The sequence below is a fragment of the Lepidochelys kempii genome, chromosome 1, assembly GCF_965140265.1.
Source record: "Lepidochelys kempii isolate rLepKem1 chromosome 1, rLepKem1.hap2, whole genome shotgun sequence".
Classification (NCBI taxonomy): domain Eukaryota; kingdom Metazoa; phylum Chordata; order Testudines; family Cheloniidae; genus Lepidochelys; species Lepidochelys kempii.
The window spans coordinates 214,918,902-214,938,122 of record NC_133256.1 but is presented as its reverse complement, the minus strand read 5'-3'; the positions used below and the strand labels follow the sequence as shown (position 1 = coordinate 214,938,122).

At 48.7% G+C, this 19,221-nt stretch overlaps 1 protein-coding gene across 1 annotated transcript in view; it reads right to left on the bottom strand.

Moving 5' to 3' along the window:
- LOC140898841 (antigen WC1.1-like) overlaps window positions 1–18,135 on the bottom strand; it is a 43,202-nt gene extending 25,067 nt beyond the window's left edge. The window contains exons 1-2 of the mRNA XM_073313347.1: window positions 18,072–18,135; window positions 9,124–9,438 (exon numbers count right to left, since the gene is read on the bottom strand). Coding sequence (XP_073169448.1) covers window positions 9,124–9,438; window positions 18,072–18,135 — 379 coding nt within the window. The remainder of the gene's footprint in view (window positions 1–9,123; window positions 9,439–18,071) is intronic.
- Between the last annotated feature and the right edge of the window lie 1,086 nt (window positions 18,136–19,221).

The window sequence follows — 19,221 nt, the reverse complement described above, 5'->3', positions numbered from 1 at the left end:
TGGTTAGAGCTGGGGCTCCCAGGGCTTGCAGGTTCCTATCCCATGGCAGAGAGCCTGAAAGCAGTGGCAGGGCGGCACTGGAGGTACAGACCCTCGAAAGACTAGGGTCTCCAATTCTGGATCAATCTGTATGGTGGGGCTGCCCCAGAGCTGCAGATCCTAGAAGACTGGGGTACCCAGCCCCAGGACAATCTACACAACAGGACTAACAGAAGCCCCCAGGGAACCTGGCAGGGAACCATGGATATTTCCACCAGACCCTGCTTGTAGTTTCAAGAAAGTTCATTAAACCCCAATTCACTTTCATGATAAATGTTGAGTACAACAAACTGGCATTTTCCAATGAAACTCTGGTTTGCCAGATAATTTCCAACCAGCTCAAGTAGGGAGGTGATTTTTCCTCTGTGTATAGCACCGGGGAGACAGATACTGCATCTGCTTTTAGTGTCCACATTGTCAGAAGGATGTTAAAAAATTCCAGGGCTTGAAATTGTGCCCTGCAGTGAGAGATTAAAGGAGGTCAATCTGTTTATCTTATCAAAAGGACAACCTAGATGTGTCTTGATTTCAGTGTATAGATACTTTCACATGAACAATACACTGCATACTAAAGGCTTTCTTAATCTAGTGGGGAAAGGCATAACAAGAACCAATGGATGGAAGTTAAAGACAGATTAATTCCTATTCGAAGCACATTAATTCCTATTCGAAGCAAGGCATACATTTTTCACAGTAATAGAATCATAAAATCATAGAATATCAGGGTTGGAAGGGAGCTAAGGAGGTCATCTAGTCCAACCCCCTGCTCAAAGCAGGAACAATCCCCAACTAAATCATCCCAGACAGGGCTTTGTCAAGCCTGACCTTAAAATCTTCGAAGGAAGGAGATTCCACCACCTCCCTAGGTAACGCATTCCAGTGTTTCACCACCCTCCTAGTGAAAAAGTTTTTCCTAATATCCAACCTAAACCTCCCCCACTGCAACTTGAGACCATTACTCGTTGTTCTGTCATCTGCTACCACTGAGAACAGTCTAGATCCATCCTCTTTGGAACCCCCTTTCAGGTAGTTGAAAGCAGCTATCAAATCCCCCCTCATTCTTCTCTTCAGTAGACTAAACATCCCCAGTTACTTCAGCCTCTCCTCATAACTCATGTGTTCCAGACCCCTAATCATTTTTGTTGCCCTTTGCTGGACTCTTTCCAATTTTTCCACATCCTTCTTCTAGTGTGGGGTGCAAAACTGGACACAGTACTCCAGATGAGGCCTCACCAGTGTTGAATAGAGGGGAACGATCACATCCCTCGATCTGCTGGCAATGCCCCTACATATACATCCCAATATGCCATTGGCCTTCTTGGCAACAAGGGCACACTGTTGACTCATATCCAGCTTCTCATCCACTGTAACCCCTAGGTCCTTTTCTGCAGAACTGCTGCCGAGCCGTTCAGTCCCTAGTCTGTAGTGGTGCATTGGATTCTTCCGTCCTAAGTGCAGGACTCTGCACTTGTCCTTGTTGAACCTCATCAGAATACTGATGAAACAATGGAACAAATTACTGAGGGAAGCAGAAGATTTGCCACCTCCTGAAATATTCAGAACAAAATTGGGTGCCTTTCTGGAAGATATGCTTTGTCCAAACACAAGTTCAGAAGAAGTACAGTAGTAATTGGTTTAAATTCTACAGCCTTTGTTACCCAGGAGGTCAGACTAGATCTAATTCTCCCTTCTGGCCTTAAAATCTATACAGCTATGAATCAGAAAGAAAGTTAACGTTTGCAAAGTGAAGCACTCAAACATTCAGAATTCCAGACTTGTACTTGCCTGTGAAACCTTCATTAGCCCCTTTTGTGACTGTGCGTGCAGGTCCATTGTCCAGAACATGAACCTGGCAAAGGCATGGTTGGTGTTGCAAAAACACAAACACTCATGAGAAGTGCTCGGCACTGGCACGTGCATAAACACCTTCCAGAAGGGTGGGACCAGAACACCCTGACACAGGGTTATGGTGTAAACACAGTCTGCAAAGATGATGAAAGGGAAAAAATGACCCCTCCAAAGATAAGGTCAGGATGACAGGGTGATGGATAGAGATGTTTTGATCAAACCAACATGGACATGGTAAAGGGTGGTAACTAGTTATTTCGGAGGGTAACTTGATTTTATCATAGTATAAATGACAGGTCACGGGGGGGGGGTGTCTTTTTCTGGCTTCGGGTGAGGGGAGGGAGTGGAAAGTCTCACCACTCACTGAGCCAAGCCCATGGTAAGGGGCCTACATGTGCCAGTGTAACTGTAGACATTGATCCGGGGAGCTAGTACCGTGCTTTGTCAGCAATAAACCTGAACGAGCGCCTTCGCCACTGAACCGAGTCTGTGGTCTTCTTGGGCAGTTCGATCGAGGCCTGCTGCATCAGCTATCTGCGCAGAGCTGAAAACACACACACAGAGAAAACACACACAGCCAACAGCTGACAACACCTGGGAGGTAGGGAACTGTTATTATCTCCATTTTACACATGGAGAACCAAAGCCCAGAGACACTCTATGGCCAAAAGTATCAAAAGCGTCCACTGATTTTGGGTGCCCAACTTGAGATACCCACGTCCTGGCTTTTGAGAGTACTTAGGCTTGTGAAGCTCAGCTCCCACTGACTTTAGTTTACAACAGTGAGTGTTCAGCACTTCTGCAAATCAGACGCTCATGTTCTCAAGGGGGCCACCCATAAAATGAGGAACACACAATTAATGACCACCTGTGAAACACTTGGTTTCAGCGACTTGCCAGGCGTCACATAGGAGCTCTGTGGCAAAGGAAGGGATAGAATCCAATTCCCCAGGGCAGCATTCACCTGCCTTAACAAGAGACCCTCCTTTCTCTTCCTGCAATTCCCACACTCACACACAGCACACTTCACAGTTTCTGCAGCAAGTGAGGCAGGGATCCTACAGACAACCTCCTCCTTCACGCCACGGCCCTGATTCAGATCACTGTCTATTCTGTGAAGAAAATAGCATGTTATCATGTAATGAAAGACTGTATCTTAATGCATACGCACAAGTGGGCCAAAAGAGAGGTGCAAAGACAACTTTCTGCCATTTCCTTATTTTTTACAGCTCAACTTTGCAAACTTAACGTTCCTTAAAAGTAATGTTTTGTGCATACTCTCCTAGGTTTTTAAAAAAAACAAACTGAAAAAAACAGAAATTCCAAGATGCGGAATCATGTTGACACCCACATGGATTGTCAGCAGGGTTGGAACCTTTAGATTTGCCACCCAAACCTCTGCCACTTGAGCTAATGGCATAACTGACAGCAGTAGTAGGTTGTCATCCTCTTTGTGGACCAGCATTAGACAGAGATCAGAAGATTTTTTGGGGGGGGGTGGGTTGACAAATATTTGCTGACAGCAGGGGAGTGGCAAAACTCAGGGATTCTGGGTTCCATTCCAGGTCTGGAGAGGTGTGTCCTCTACTGGTCACAGACCCCTCTTCCCCTGTTCTCTCAAGCCTAATTCCTTCTGTGCCCACCCCTCCAACCTGTCCCAGTGCTGTCTCTTCCCCATCCCTTTCTCTGTGTCCCAGTCCCATTCTTCTTCTCTACCCAATTCCTGTCTCCACTCCTCAAGCTTCTCATCCCCAGTCCCAGTCTCCTTGCCAAACTAGTCCTAGACTTCACCTCTGACTTCCCCAGCCAAGTCCCAATTTCCCCCCTGTTCTCTGTGCTGTCCTTCCCTTCTGAGGTCCTCAGCTGATCTGTTTCACACTCTTACCCTTGCCTTGGGTTGTCCTGTCTGCCCCAAGTCCCTGTTCCCCTCCCTGGATGCCTCATCCACTCTCAGGGTTTCTCTCTACACACACTTAGCTTGTGGAAAACTGGGGTGTAAATTTACCTCATAGTAGCCTTCTGCACACTGAGTGTCCGTGTGGAGTCTGCTGCTGCGCACTAACCATTCCCTAGTGCTTGGAACCGGGAGAGATCAAAGCACACAAGGGAACTGCTCGGGCTTCTCTTCGCTCCCACACTAAATCAGGGCCACTGTATCCATGCAGCGGCACCGATTTAACCGTGTCTGGTGAAGACGCATTACATCGATGGGCGAGCGCTCTCCTGTTCAGATAATTAGTCCACCTCATCGAAAGGCAGAAGCTCTGCTGGCAGAAGAGCATCTCCCACTGACATAGTGCGATGGAGACACTGCTTTAAGTCGATGTAAGTTACATTGCTCCCGGAAGGGGGGTTGTTTTCAAAAACCTGAGTGACGTAACTTACATCAATGTAAGCACTAGTGTAGACAAGGCTTCACTGCACGTCCACATGGACACTCAGTGCATGGCAGGACAATGCAGGGTAGATTTACAACCCAGCTTGCCACAAAGTAAATGTTCATGAAGATCTACTCTCGGTCTCCCCCACCCCACCCTGGCTACTTATTCCAGTCTCGTCACCCTGTTAGTCTTAGACTCTTCCAACACCCTGGTTCCTGATCTGATCTGTTTTTCCTAACCCACCTCCAGTTCCTCCCCACTGGTTCCCAGTCCCAGACTTCTCACCCAGTATGACATTCTATACCTTGGGGGAGCATGTTGTAACCCCCATATTCCTCATTTTCATATAATTCTGATCTTACCTATAAAGCATGCCTTGTAAGGTATCAGGGGAAAGGTTATATCTGCTGAAAGTCATTTCTCTATCCATATATGTAGATCATTAATGCATATGAAGTTATGAGAATTGTGTAGTACGGTTGTCACTAAAACATGCTGTAAGTTGGGGGAATCAGCCAGATATTAGCTCCCCAGAGGCAACAGCAAGGAAAGTAACCAATGCCCGGGCGGAGTGTCAAACAACCCATCAATAGCCATTGTCCAGGACGTGGGAGAAAAGGACATGATAAAAGGAAGAGATGTTTGCCAAGCTCTTCCTCTCTCTTCCACCTACATCTACAGACACCACACCAAGCGAATGAAGGGCTGATCAAAGGGGAGAGCCTGGCTGAAGAGCAACCAGCCAGCCTGGGGTGAGAAACATCTAAGTTTGTAAGGGCACTGAAAGTGTTAAGATCAGCTTAGAATGGGTTTTGCTTTTATTTCATTTGACCAAATCTAACCTCTTATGTTTTGACTTATAATCACTTAAAATCTATTTTTATAGTTAATAAATGTGTTTGTTTATTCTTTCTGAAGCAGTGTGTTTGGTTTGAAGTGTGTCAGAGACTCCCCTGGGGACAACAAGCCTGATACATATCAATTTCTTTGTTAAATTGATGAACTCATTGGGTAGTGACATTTGGTTGCACGATCCAAAGAGCAGCTTACATGCCAGAGGCTGTGCATGAACAGGCCAGGAGTGGGGGTTCTCACAGAAGAGCAGGGTAAGGCTGGATCCCAGACTCAAGGATTGGCGTGACCTAGCAGATCACCGGTACGGATAACACCAGAGGAGAACGTCACACCAAGCCAGTCCCAGTCGCCCCAGCTCCCACTGTCGTTGATCAGAAAGTCACAGTCTCTCCCCGCCCACTCCCTGTCCTAATCACCCTGCCTAGCCAGTCCTAGTCTCTTTTCCCCTCCTCCCAGTCCCAGTCTCCTTGCCCAGCTAGTCCCCATCTCCCGCTTTCTCTCCCAGTCCCAGTTTCTCTCCATCCACCAGCCTCCAGGCTCAGAATATTCCCCCTGCATCCTTATCCTCATCTACTTTCCCCTGCCACCCTGGTCTGCATTCAGTTCAGGTAGCTTCCTCCTCACACTGCCTGGGCCCAATAGGTGGATACAGTCTCCCTCATCTCCATTCTAGTGCCTGGTGCCACTCTGGTGCACAGCAGCCAGGAGCATAATTTCAGCATAATTTTATTGGTTGCACATCTTGCCACTGGTGCAGCCCCTCTTCAGAGACCGTCACCTTCTTGCGGTGAAGGGGCTTGGGTGCTCCAATGATCCTCAGAGCGAAGTTGTCGGGAGATTCATTTTTCTTCAAATTTGGTATCATGAGAAGATTCCATAAGACTTGAGAAATGCAAACGTTGTTACAATCTTTAAGAAAGGAGATAAATTGGAGTCTGGAAATTATCGTGGCATTAACTTGCTATCTACAGCAGGGAAAATTCTCACCCGTATCCTCTAAAACCAATTACTTTCCCTTGCTAAAGAAATATTGCTGGAATCTCAGTGCAGTTTCACACCATCCTGCAGGACAACCGACAAGATCTTCGTTGCCCACCAAATCCAGTAAAAGACTTGGGAACAAAATCAGGATCTGTACATGGCCTTTATTGATTTGCCAAAGGCCTTTGATTCTGTCAATCGCGAAGCCCTGTGGAAGGTGCTGGCCAGATTTGGCTGCCCTCCAAAATTTATTAAGGGCCTAAGGCGTCTTCATGATGAGATGACTGCCACCATTCTCTGTAATGGCTTGGAGGTGGATCCGTTCGTCATCAAAACTGGGGTTTAGCAAGGATGTATTTTTGCCGCAACTCTGCTCTCCATGTATTTAGCAGTCATTTTGGTCCTTGTTAAAGACCGCCTTCCCACTGGAGTTGACATTCAATACAGAATGGATGGGAAGCTTATTAATCTTTGACATTTCCGCTCAAAGTCTAAAGTCCTCTCCTCGTTCATTACTGACCTTCAGTATGCTGATGACTGTGTCAGCATCACACACACTGAAAATGACCTTCAGTCCTCACTGGATTTTTTTTGTATAAGCTTACCAAAGCCTACAACTCTCACTCAATATCAAGAAAATGAAAGTGCTCTATCAGCCTGCTTCAGGTCTTGCACATGAGCCACCTTAATCACCATCGAGGGACAGACTTTGGAGAGTGTTGAGGACTTCTGTTACCTCGGTAGCCAACTTTCTCAAGATGCAAAAATTGACAGTGAGATCCAGCACAGGATCCAGTGCGCAAGTGCTTCCTTTGGGAAACTGCTCTGGTGCATTTTCACAGACTGTGACCTATGGGAGGACACCAAGATCCAGGTCTATGAGACAATTGTTATTCCTACACTCCTTTATAGATGCAAAACCTGGGTGACCTATCGACAGCACCTCAAGAGTCTGGAGAGGTACCACCCATGATGCCTCTGGAAGATCCTTTGCATCAAGTGGGAAGATCGCTGCACTAACACCAGCATCCTCATTGAAGCAAATGTCACCAGCATTGAAGCAATGATCCTCACTCACCAACTCCGCTGGGCTGGACATTGTGTGTGGATGCCAGACTCTCGTCTCCCAAAACAAGCCCTCTACTCTCAGCTCACCCATGGTCAGAGATCCTGTGGTAGTCAAAGGAAACCCTACAAAGAGACACTGAAAGCGTATCTCAAGAAAACTCATCACAAGCTGGGAGGAGCAAGCAACTAACCGATCTCAGTGATGCCACATCCTCCAACAGGCAGTGGCCCGCTTTGAGGAGAAGTGCCTTGCCCTCGAAGTTGAAAAGAGAGAGGGAAGGAAAGAAAGAAAAAGAACTTTCTCCCAGCAGGCAGCTGACCCGTCAGGCAACATCAGTATGTACTGCGGGCAGATCTCTGGTTCCAGGATCAGACTCCTGAGTCATCTCAGGACCCATCTGTAAATCTGTGGTGGAGATCATCCTCGAATGGAGGGATCGCCGATGATGGTGATGCTGCTTCTGCAACCAATGAGGCTGTAGGCCTACAGACAACAGCCTCTGTCACAGTGCAGCCCTGATTCACTCCCTGGGCACCATCCAGTCTGTGCACTGACTGAGGCAGGGACCTTGGCAGAGGAGAATGTTTTGGCAAAGTTTGGTATTAATCCAACCAGAAATGAAAAGTGAAAGCTGGACGAGAAGGGGTTGAGAGAGACAAGGTGGGTGAGGTAATATCTTTTATTGGACCCACTCCTGTTGGTGAAAGAGACAAGCTTCTCAGCTTACACACAGCTCTTCTCTGTCAGATCAAACGTTTGTCTCTCTCCAACAGAAACGGGTCCAATAAAAGATATTACCTCACGCACCTTGTCTCTCTAATATCCTGGGACTAACATGGCTACAGCAACACTGCATATCAGAAGACGAAAGTTTTCTAGTATTCTGTCAGAACAGCATCTCTCAAAAATTGCTTGGTGCACAAACGTCTCTCTTACAATATGTGTTTGTTCTCAGTGATATCTAGTGCACAAGGCTAGTTTGTTGACGGCTGGCTGGTTATTTCTGGAATAATTCTGAATGGGCCCAATCCTGCATCCTTTATTCTGCTTCTACTCAGTTTGTACAAAGCAAACTCACATTACAGTCACTGGCTGATTGCCTGAGTAAGGAATCCTGGGTTTGTCCCTTTGAGCTGGCCCTGCACCTCTATCCAGGGAAGAGGAGGCTTAGTGATGATATTATTCCTACTAAATGTTAAAAAGAGAGGAGTTAAAAATAAAACATCATGGGTCTGTAGTTGTAATGTTAACTATTCAGTCACAGTAAATGCCTCCATAATATGCTATTCCTGTGCTGTGTAGGGTAGAGTTATATGTTTGGCTGAGCTCTCTATGCTACACTAGATCGACAGGGTATCTCAGATTTTGAAATTTTCTATTACTGGTTGGTCCAAAATGTGTGAAGTAACAGAGCAGATGGGGGAGTGCTCTCGGCTACATCTAATTCTGGCCAAGCTGGGAGAATCTGCCCATTCCTTGGTCACCCTATGAGGGTTGTAAAGGGGTTACATAAATGCCCCGTCCTCTTCTGGGTACTTCTGGGTACTTCTGCGGTTGGCTGTCTGGGTCTGGATTTTGGCATGAATGTAACATTTTCAAAAGTGCCGCAGCGACTTAGGAGCCTAAGTGACATTTTCATTTTTCATTTTCTCTCCTATCTGCATTTTAGACCCATTCTGAGGGAAAGGGAAAGGGAAAGGGAAAGGAAATATGTGGCATGGAAACAACTGGAGATGAGATAATGAAAATGCTTCACAGTCACACAGGGGGATCCTCGGTGGCCAGTGTCTTGAACAGTAATAATTACAGCTCAGTAATAACAATAATGACAGGACTTGCTCTGTTATTTGTTCATCTCTCACTAGGGTCACAGGCACATGATGTCCTCTGGGTTCAAGTCCTTTTGTCTGAGGGGATTTGCCTTTCAGGACTGAGCTGGCTGATTCTTACCTGAACAGGTCACTCCAGCATCATAGTCATGAACACAGTAATTTATTTCCCATCCACTGTTCCCACAGTTCCAGAGGGCAGACTCGGTACCATCACAGGCAACGTCATCAAGCCAAATTGGTCCAGATCCTGCTCCAAAATGACCCCAGCCAGGGGCACCGACAGCAGCTCCACATCCCAATTGCTTACAGACAACCGCAGCATCTTCCATGTCCCAGTCACTACTACACACAGTCCCCCACCGCTCCTGGTGTTTAACCTCCACTCTCCCGGCACAGGGGCTGCCTCCATCCGCCAGCCTCAGCTCGTCGGCACCTTCAAAGAGAGACACAGAGCAGGGTCAGAGCAGCAGGGAGCCCCCTCCTCAGCATTATCACAGCAGAGTCCGTGCTCCACAGGAAGGGATCCATGCCCAGAACCAGGAGAATGGGACATGCCCAGAGCTGCCTCACGGTGTCACCTTCTCACGTCTCAGGGCCTCACACTCGGAGCTGTCAGTGCTGCAGCTCTCCCCTTTTTATCCCCACTCTGGTGGTTTGGGGAGTTTTTACCTGTCTCGTGAGAACACGATGAAAGGCGCCAACTCATGGAGTTTCCCTTATTCCAAATGGCTCCATCTCCTGTCACTGGGGCTGAAGTCAGTGAGATGCCGCCATCTCCCTACAGTCTGTCGGCATGTGGGCATATGGCCGCCCTGAGTAAAGCTGGCTGCCACTTCCCACTAAAGCCCACCGGGAACACGGCTGTCTCTGTGTGGCTGAGGGGGCTGGAGAGGACCCCGGGACCGTGATGGGCAGCAGAGACCCTGTGAAAGGAGGCTGGGGAGAGTGAGGGGAGCAGGGCACTGCGGGGACAGGAGGCAGATTCAAGGATTGCAAGGGAATGGGGTAAAGATGATGAGTCAGCTGGAGGGAAGGGTGGGGAGGGGGTTCTGGAGCAAGGGGAGGAAAGAGGGTGGGGAAGAGAGAGAGTCTGTAACAGGGGGCAGGAGGGACAGAGGGAGGAGGGTCTGGAGTGGAGGGTGGGAGGGAGGTCAGAGGGGGGGTGGGAGGGAGAAGTGGGGGGGTGTCTGCAGTGGGGTTTAACAGGGAAGCAGGAGAGAGGGTCAGCAGGGAGTGTAGGAGAGGGGACAAGGATCTGAAATTGGGGCAGGAGGGAGGAGTGGAGATGGAGCGGAGGGTGGTCTGGAGGTAGAGCAGGGAGCATGGGGTTGGAGGGGGTTATGGAGCAGGGGGAAGGAGGGAGGGGAGGAGAAGGGGTTTAGAGAAGGGTGTCTGCATGGAGAGGTGGAGAGAGGAGGGGGTCTGGAGTGAGGGACAGGATTAAGAAGTGAGGAGGGGGTGAGGAATCGGGGCAGGAGGGAGAGAGGGGAAGGGGGAGAGCAGAGAGGGGGAAAGAAGGAGGCATGGGGAGAAGATGGGCTCTTATAAGTGGGGAAGGAGGAGGGAGGGGTGGGGAAGGGTGATCATGTGTAGGGGAAGGATGCAGGGGGCCTGAAGCAGGGCAGCAAGAGGGTGAGGAGGGGAGGGGTGTGGCGCAGAGGATGGGAGGGAGCAGAGGTAGCCTGGAGCAGGGGGACAGGAGGGAGTATTGGGGAGGATGGAGGAGTCCGGATGGAGTTGGGGGGCCTGGTGCTGGTGGACAGGAGGTAGGGGAGGGGTTCTGGAACAGGGGGACAGGAGGGAATATTGGGGAGGGGAACAGAATCTGGAGTAGGCAGGGGATGGGGTCAGAAGTGGGAGAGGGCAGGAGAGAAGTAGAGATGGGGAGGAGAGGGGAGGGGGCTCTAGTATGGGGACAGTGCTTCCCAGTCTCAGGCAGAGAAGTCTGGGGGCAGGGGGCAGGGAAGTGTTGCTGTTTGCAAAAGACTAAATCAATCCTGTTGTGTTTACAGTGACATTATAGCTGATGTGAATGGTTGATGTCAGTGTGAAGGTCTCCAGTATCTCTGTAATTCACCCCTGAACAGTAACAGAAGTTCTGTGTGCGAGTGTGAACCATGCTGCATGAATTAGCTCAGTGGCTGTCAAGCTCTTTCTCAGTCAGCCCTTCGTCTGTCAGAGGAACTGAACCAGGAGGTAGAGCGAAGGCAGTGCTGGGCAATGGACGGCCGTTCCCCGTCTCAGGGGTGAGGGGAGGGTAAGCGCAGTCTCCAGCTGAGCAGCCAGGGAGAGTCGTGCAGTTTGGGTGCACTAAGGGTGACTTTTCAGCCTGCGATTCTCACCCCGCGCTGGCAGAGGCGTAGAGGGGGGATCTACAGTCCAAAGACAGACTGAGAAGCAAGAGTGGATGGTTTTTATAGTCTCATGGTTTTTGATCTGTGGCGCTTGGCCCACTGGGTTCCTCTCCCGACCTGCCCCAGTGAGACAGGTGACATCCCTGTGTGGGCCCTGCAATCTCAGGACAAGAGCAGCTCATGGGGATTCAGCTAAATCGACTGGGCACAGGATTTGCTAAACCGCAGTGGCCTCTCTTGGACTGAAATCAGCGCCCCCATACGGACACTAGTGCCAAAGGCTCCAACACTCAGAAGAGGAAAGTGGTGCTTAAAAGGAAAGTTGCTTCCTACACGTTTCTCTCTTCCGCTGGTCTCCATACGTGCTGGAACTAGGGCTGCGGGGGGCGCTTCGCACCCCTTGGCGTGAAGTGGTTTCCATCATATACAGGGTTTACCGTTTGGCTACATGCTTTTAGCACCCCCACTATACAAATTGTTCCAGCCCCCCAGCTGGTCTCTTCCCGTCTGCGTCCCCTGGGCTCTTCCTCCCGCCTCTTCTCCCCTTTCTACCTGGCCTCTCTACCCTGCAAGTACAGGCTGCTCCTTCCTCAGATGAGCTGCAGACTCTGCTCCCACTCCCTGCCATTGACTTGTCCCCCAATAGCTCTGAGTTCCACCCCCTGCCCCCAGTTGTGTCAAGAGTTTTTTGTATCTTTGTGGATTGTGGAGATGCAAAGCTGGCTGCTGGGAGAGAAGCAGTTAACAGGGAAGGTGAGGAGAGGTCACTGGGATACTGGCTGGGAGAACTGGTCCCCAGGACAGGGTTTGAAGACCCAGGACTGTCCCTGTGACTGGGAGCAAGTAGGGGCATCATTATAATGCCCATGAGTTACGGCTACATGCCAAGTGCACTGTGAGCCCTGGAACAGGCTGGTTGCAGCAGTGGATGGCTGAGCCAGGGACACCGTGTTTATGGAGCCTCCATGGAGCTCAGCGAAGAGTGCAGTTCACACCAGTATGTGACCAGACCATCCCGCTTCTTCAATGCCAAACAAATATAAAACACTTCTTTTGCTGCAATCCACAAGGAAGGTTATCCAGGTGCCGCTCTGTTCAAACCAGTCCCAAAGGAAACCCCTTAGGCCTGGTCTGCACTAGGAAAAAGGGGGCTTTTTTTTCAATGGAGTTAACTCAGCAATGTTCGCTTGTGGCAGGACCCAAGGCTGTAACACTGCTCTAACTAAGTGCACACAGAGTCCTGTTTCCCTGTACACAGTAAAACCTAACAACAGCCGGCAGTTTCCTTCTTCAGAAATCCCCCAGCCTGCCCCTCCAGCGAGCTCCAACAGGCTTTGTTTCTTTGCTCCCTTCCAGGATCCCGGTCACAACTCCTTCTACTGGCTTCTCCCTCAAACAGGCAGTCTGACGCCAGTATCCTAGCCCCTGCATTGGCAACAAGGGAAACCCCTGGCTTAGCTCTGCCATGCCCATGTGCCCAGTGCCTTTGGCAGTAGCCCCCGCTGTCTGCAGCTGTTTTAACTACTGTGACGTTATTGACAGAATCTGTAACCATATAGATCGCTGTTGCAACCTCTGTTATATATTTGCATCAAATATTGTACAAAGGTTGTCGTGTGAGGTGTCTATGGGAAGGTTATGATTGGCTGATTATAATTATGCTCTCTGTGTCTGTGTATCATTTTGTAGTTGAAGTTATGAATATTGGCTCTATACTGTCTGTATTTCAAACTTGTGCTATGCTTCTGGGGAACACCCCAGACAAGTTGGTGTCAGCTCTGCCTAGCCTGCTGGATAGCCCATTCAGGACCATCAGCCATACAACTGACCCATTGAGAGAAGGTGGATACACCTTGTGGCTCAGCAAGGTATGCAGGGACATGCCTACGGACAGATCGCCAAGGTTTTTTCTTGCCATGTGCCCCAATGCTTGTTTCTGGAGCAAAGAAAGAGAGTCCACATGACAAAAGACTATAAAAGACTGCTGCAGCTCCTCCATCTTGTTTTCAATCCTGCTTCTTACCTCTGGAAGGACTTTGCTACAAACGGAAGCTCTACACAAAGGACTGAATGACCCATCCCAGCTGTGGATGTTCTCCAGAGACTTGATTTGAACCTGCAGTTTATTCCATCACTGCTACAAGCCTTAACTAAGAGTTTTGCCATTACTATATGTAGTTGATTCCATTTAACCAATACTTGCTCTCATCTATATCTTTTTCCTTTTATGAATAAACCTTTAGATTTTAGATTCTAAAGGATTGGCAACAGCGTGATTTGCAGGTCAGATCTGATTTGTATGTTGACCTGGGTCTGGGGCTTGGTCCTTTGGGATCGAGAGAACCTCTTTTCTTTTACTGGGGTATTGGTTTCATAACCATTTGTCCCCATAACAAGTGGCACTGGTGGTGATCCTGGGAAACTGGAGTGTCTAAGGGAATTGCTTGTGTGACTTATGGTTAGCCAGTGGGGTGAAACCGAAGTCTTCTTTGTTTGGCTCATTTGGTTTGCCGTGGTGTGCACAGAGACCCCAGCCTTGGGCTGTAACTGCCCTGCTTTAAGCAGTTTGTCCTGAATTGGCACTCTCAGTTGGATCCCATCAGAACCAACATTGTTACAACTACATAAAGGATCTTGATTACTCCATCTGTTGAGCCTAAAAGAGAGTGCTTGGCTCAGCTATTGGCTTTCATGAGGTCTGTGATTGTCTTTGGATTGAAGACTCCCTGAAGGCAGCCATCAGCCCCTCTCTGGATAACCAGGACTGGATTTCCAGTTAGGCAAAGTAGGCACGTGCCATGGGGTTCTGGCATTGTAGGGGCACTGAAGGTTGCCAAGTATGAGATTATTTTGGGGTAGTTTACTGCCCTACTGCTGCTAATCATAGAAGATTAGGGTTGAAAGAGACCTCAGGAGGTCATCTAGTCCAACCCCCTGCTCAAAACTGGACCAATCCCCAATTTTTGCCCCAAATGGCCCCCTCAAGGATTGAACTCACAACCCTGGGTTTAGCAGGCCAATACTCAAACCACTGAGCTACCCCTCCCCCCTGTCTGCACTGCTCAGGATTTCTTGGGAGGGAGCCTCCTATTTGCCCCGCTCCCTACCAAGACGCCCCACAAGTCCCTTGTCTCATGTTGTTTCACGTCATGCCCCCTCCCCTTAGGTGACATTTGCAGCAGGTGCAGAATTCTTGTCTGAGGGAGGCAGAATTTTTTTTTCTGCAGAAAAGGTGCTTCAGTTCTGCCTTTTGCCCACCAGAGGCCACTGTGGTGCCAGAAAAGCCTGAGCAGGCTGAGGCTGACTGGTCTGGCGGGCAGCAGCAAACGCCTAGCAGGCGGGTTGTGGATGCATGTCAAGGTTCCTTCTCCACTCTGAACTCTAGGGTACAGATGTGGGGACCTGCATGAAAGACCCCCTAAGCTTATTCTTACCAGCTTAGGTTAAAAAACTTCCCCCAGGTACAAACTTTGCCTTGTCCTTGAACCATATGCTGCCACCACCAAGAGTTTTAAACAAAGAACAGGGAAAGAGCCCACTTGGAGACGTCTTCCCCCAAAATATCCCCCCTAAGCCCTACACCCCCTTTCCTGGGGAAGGCTTGATGATAATATCCTCACCAATTGGTATAGGTGAACACAGACCCAAACCCTTGGATCTTAAGAACAATGAAAAATCAATCAGGTTCTTAAAAGAAGAATTTTAATTAAAGAAAAGGTAAAAGAATCACCTCTGTAAAATCAGGATGGTAAATACCTTACAGGGTAATCAGATTCAAAACATAGAGAATCCCTCTAGGCAAAACGTTAAGTTACAAAAAGACACAAGAATAGGAATACACATTCCCTCCAGCACAGCTCATTTTACAAGCCATTAAACAAAAGAAAATCTAACGCATTTTCTAGCTAGATTACTTACTAACTTTATAGGAGTTGGAAGGCTTGCATTCCTGATCTGTTCCCGGCAAAAGCATCACACAGACAGACCAACCCTTTGTTCCCCCACCTCCAGATTTGAAAGAATCTTGTCCCCTCATTGGCCATTTTGGGTCAGGTGCCAGCGATTACTTACCTTAGCTTCTTAACCCTTTACAGGTGAAAGGGATTTGCCTCTGGCCAGGAGGGATTTTATAGCACTGTATACAGAAAGATGGTTATCCTTCCCTTTATATTTATGACAATGCATTTTTTCCTCAAGTGAAAAGTTACAGCAGCCTTCTTGGAGCCAAGTCAGGAGGCAGAGTGGGCCACACAGGGCTGCTGGGGGGCACAGGGCCACATGGAGATGTGGGAGGGGGGCTCCAGGCAGGGCCACATGGGGAGGGGAAAGGGTGCTGAAGATGCTGTGCCTAGGGGTGCATAAGGTGTAAATCCGACCCTGAGAATAACAATCTTATATTTCCACTAATTCTGTGGCCCAACTTGGAATAATGACCCAAATGCAGCACCCTGAACCCTGAGGAAGTTCACATCTGGGTCTGGGAATGAAACTCGTGGCTTTGGTCCGTCCCTGATATTTTCTCATTTGTTTGCCTGCACCCCACATCATTGTACAAATTTGTTTTCCCACACAATTTAAATAGGCCAATAATTGTGAAACACAATCTTCTGGCAAAGACTGACATGGCCTCTACTCGGGGCTCAGGGAGGAGAATCGGGGCATGGTGATATCCCCTACATTGCATACACCCCTGCCTCACTCTGTCTGCATCATGTGAAACATACTCAAACTTCCTAAAGAAAACAAAAACTTTCTAGAGGATGATGCACATATGTTAATCAGTCCAACAAAAATCCACTGAGCTGAACATGTGCTTGGCATCATTATAGGACACTATCCACAAATAACTGCACAGTCCTTTATCCCTCACCAGGGGTCACTATAGAATTCTCTGCCTTTTGGTCATGCACAGTTGTGTCATGGGCTCTAACCCCAGCACATTATATATGAACTTCTTGAGAATTTGAAATATAAACTCCAAGTAACCTGATGAACAGTCAGTTTACTCAGGATTTTCTGGGTTCCAGCCCCCTACTCACCACACAGTGACTGAGCTGTCTGTGAAATACACATCAGGGCAGGTTTTTCTCTAAGACAATAATTGAGACTGACCTTGCTGATTATGAAGGTCAGGGTCAGTTTCTCAGGCTGACGCAGCAGCACATCGGGTTCCCGTGACCCAGCTACTGAGGAGCAGTTCACTGCCCTGCCAGACACATGGATCATTCTCGTGCTGTTAACACCAGCCTAGCAGGTTCCAGTCACTGTATTATTTGAACTGTATCTGGGCCCACATTAGATTGGAACCTTATTTTTAATCAGTTTTGGAGTCTTTGGGCCAGATTCACACCATGAATTGCCCCATCACATGCTGCTGTAACCCATGGTCTGCCTGCCCTGCCCCCTTTCCCCCCACTGGTGTTAAGTCTGCCTGCAGCTGGGACACTGGATAGCAAGGAGCCTGCAGCCCCCTCTGTGCTGGAGGAATGAGAGTGGACCTGAAACTGGGCAGGGGCGGCCTTGCGGGAATGAATCCAATGTGGCCGTGAGAGGCCCTGATGAAGCACCTCTGCCATGCAGCTTGTGCTGGTCGGGCTTCTCTAGACTCCAGCTAGGATTCAAAGCTTCTCTGCTCCAGCAGAAGCCCTGGGGGAGGGAGGCAGGGCTCCTGCAGGATAGATCTTCCTGCTGGCAGAGCTTCCAGTACCCCCAAGGGCACAGGGCATTGCACACTGCACCCCAACACACACAAACGCAGACACCTGTGAGGGAGGAATCATCTCTGGGTTTATTTAGATAAATCCTGCTCACCTCAAACTTGCAAAACTTCTACTAGTTTCAGTGAGTGAATGGGGGAGTGAGGAGCCAGGACTTGGCCCTTGGAGCCGTTAGATTCTGGACCAACCAAACATTTCTGTTGGATCCCAAATTATTGACGTATTTGTTTGGATTTAAAATACTAAAGTGATCCCCAGCCAAGGCTTTGGGCACCCGGATGCATTGATAACACACTCAAATCCGTGCCGGATTAAGTGACCATTTCAACAGGATCTCAGCCAGCCAGACACCTACATAAACTCCTTCCCACCCATTTCTCATTATGTGACGCATGGCGTCAGTCCTTCCCACCCCCTCCCCAAACAAGTGTCTGTTGCAGTGTGCCCAGAAGGTCACCTAATTTGGGCTATTTTGACCCAAAGAGTAGAGCAAGTTCCAGCATCCTGGAGCCCTCACAGAGAGCACCCTACCAGCCAGCTCTCTCCTTTATAAAAGGGGGAACCAGCTCAGGCAAACCTTCTGATGACAGATGTGGCCGTACAGCCTGGGTAGAGAGGTGATCCCTCAGGGAGGCCCGTCCCAGGCCATTTAGGAATTTATAAATCATCACCACACCTTAACCTCCACATAGAGCTGGGCAGCCAGTGCAGACCCTGCAGCACGGCTGTAACATGCTCCCAGCCAGATGCCCCGCTCAGTAAGTCGCTGCCATTTGCACCAGCTTTATTCTCGGAAAGGTTTTAAGGTGCAGCCCCACACAGATTAGTCCAATTAGTCCAATCTCAAGGTAACAAAAGCCTCGGTAACAGTGGCAAGATCCAATCCCAAAAGGAAAAGTCCAAGCCTTGCACCGATGGTAAAAAGTTGACAGTAAAAGTCACCACCCTAGTTCCAGTTAACCCAGCTCCCCTGGTGAAGCACAGAGGAGACTTACCTGCTATGTCCTGAATTGTGAGGAGAAGAAGCCACAGCACCAGAGTGGAGAGATGTCCCTTCATTGCCAGCCTGACTTGCTGTCCCCTCGCTCACTGCACTGGCTGCCCCTAAACACCTGCCAGGACTCCTCTGTGTCTGACAAGTGACAACAAAGCAGTGGAAGGGAAATATATAGATTCAGAGTCTGGCATCAGCTGCGGGAAGGAACCAATAGCAAACCCATCTGCCTTTTTAGTTATTATCAGTGGTTTTATCTGTGACTTTATGCAGCTAAAACATCCAATAAAACTCAAAAGCAACAAACATCACCATATATGAGTGATGAGCCCCCTCCTGACGTCAGGTTTACCACAGCCTCAGATCATCTGGTAACTCCCATCTCTGGTGCGGGAAGAAAAACTGCTGTACAAACTGTATGTATCTAAGCTGTTTCTCACCCTCATAGATTCTATGTTGTATTAGACATCAGTTGGGAGACATTAGAGGCAGCTTATTCTAAAAACTAGGGAAGAAATCCCATGTGCCAACGGTGATCATTACAAGACCAATTCCCAGTATAGGACATGCCCAGCTGGAGACAAGGACATGTCACTAGAACCAGGTTGTATCACTCAGATCAGCCGTTGTACAAGAGAAATTACCCAGCACTACCTGTAATATTGACATTTGCCCTACTAATAGACCTTGGGGTTTCCTGCCTAGACCATGATCGTTAGTGGCAGAGGCAGATCTTAGGGCTTCCTGAGTAGGCCATGACCCTCTCTTGCAGTAGCAGGATGTTTAGCACACATTATGCCCATCAGTGCTGTCAGTAGGGGGAAGACTCCCTGGAAACAAGTTTACTTGATTCTTGGGACACAGACAATTCATGGAACAAGCACAAGGCAAGGGGCATATAGCTCAGAATAATGACTGGCTGGCATCACACCTACCTCAGGCTCTTCCTAAAGAGAATTGTTTCAAATAGTTGGATTAAGGAAAATGTCTTTAACTCTTTACCTTTGCATTTTCTCCCAGGCTGACTTTCCGCATGGAGAAAAGTCCCCGAAAAAAATCTGTGCAGCCAACACCTGATTCTCCTTTGAATCCCTCCTTGAGACTCCGCTCTGTTGTGATTCTGGAAAAACACCTGACAGCGACTAGCTTGG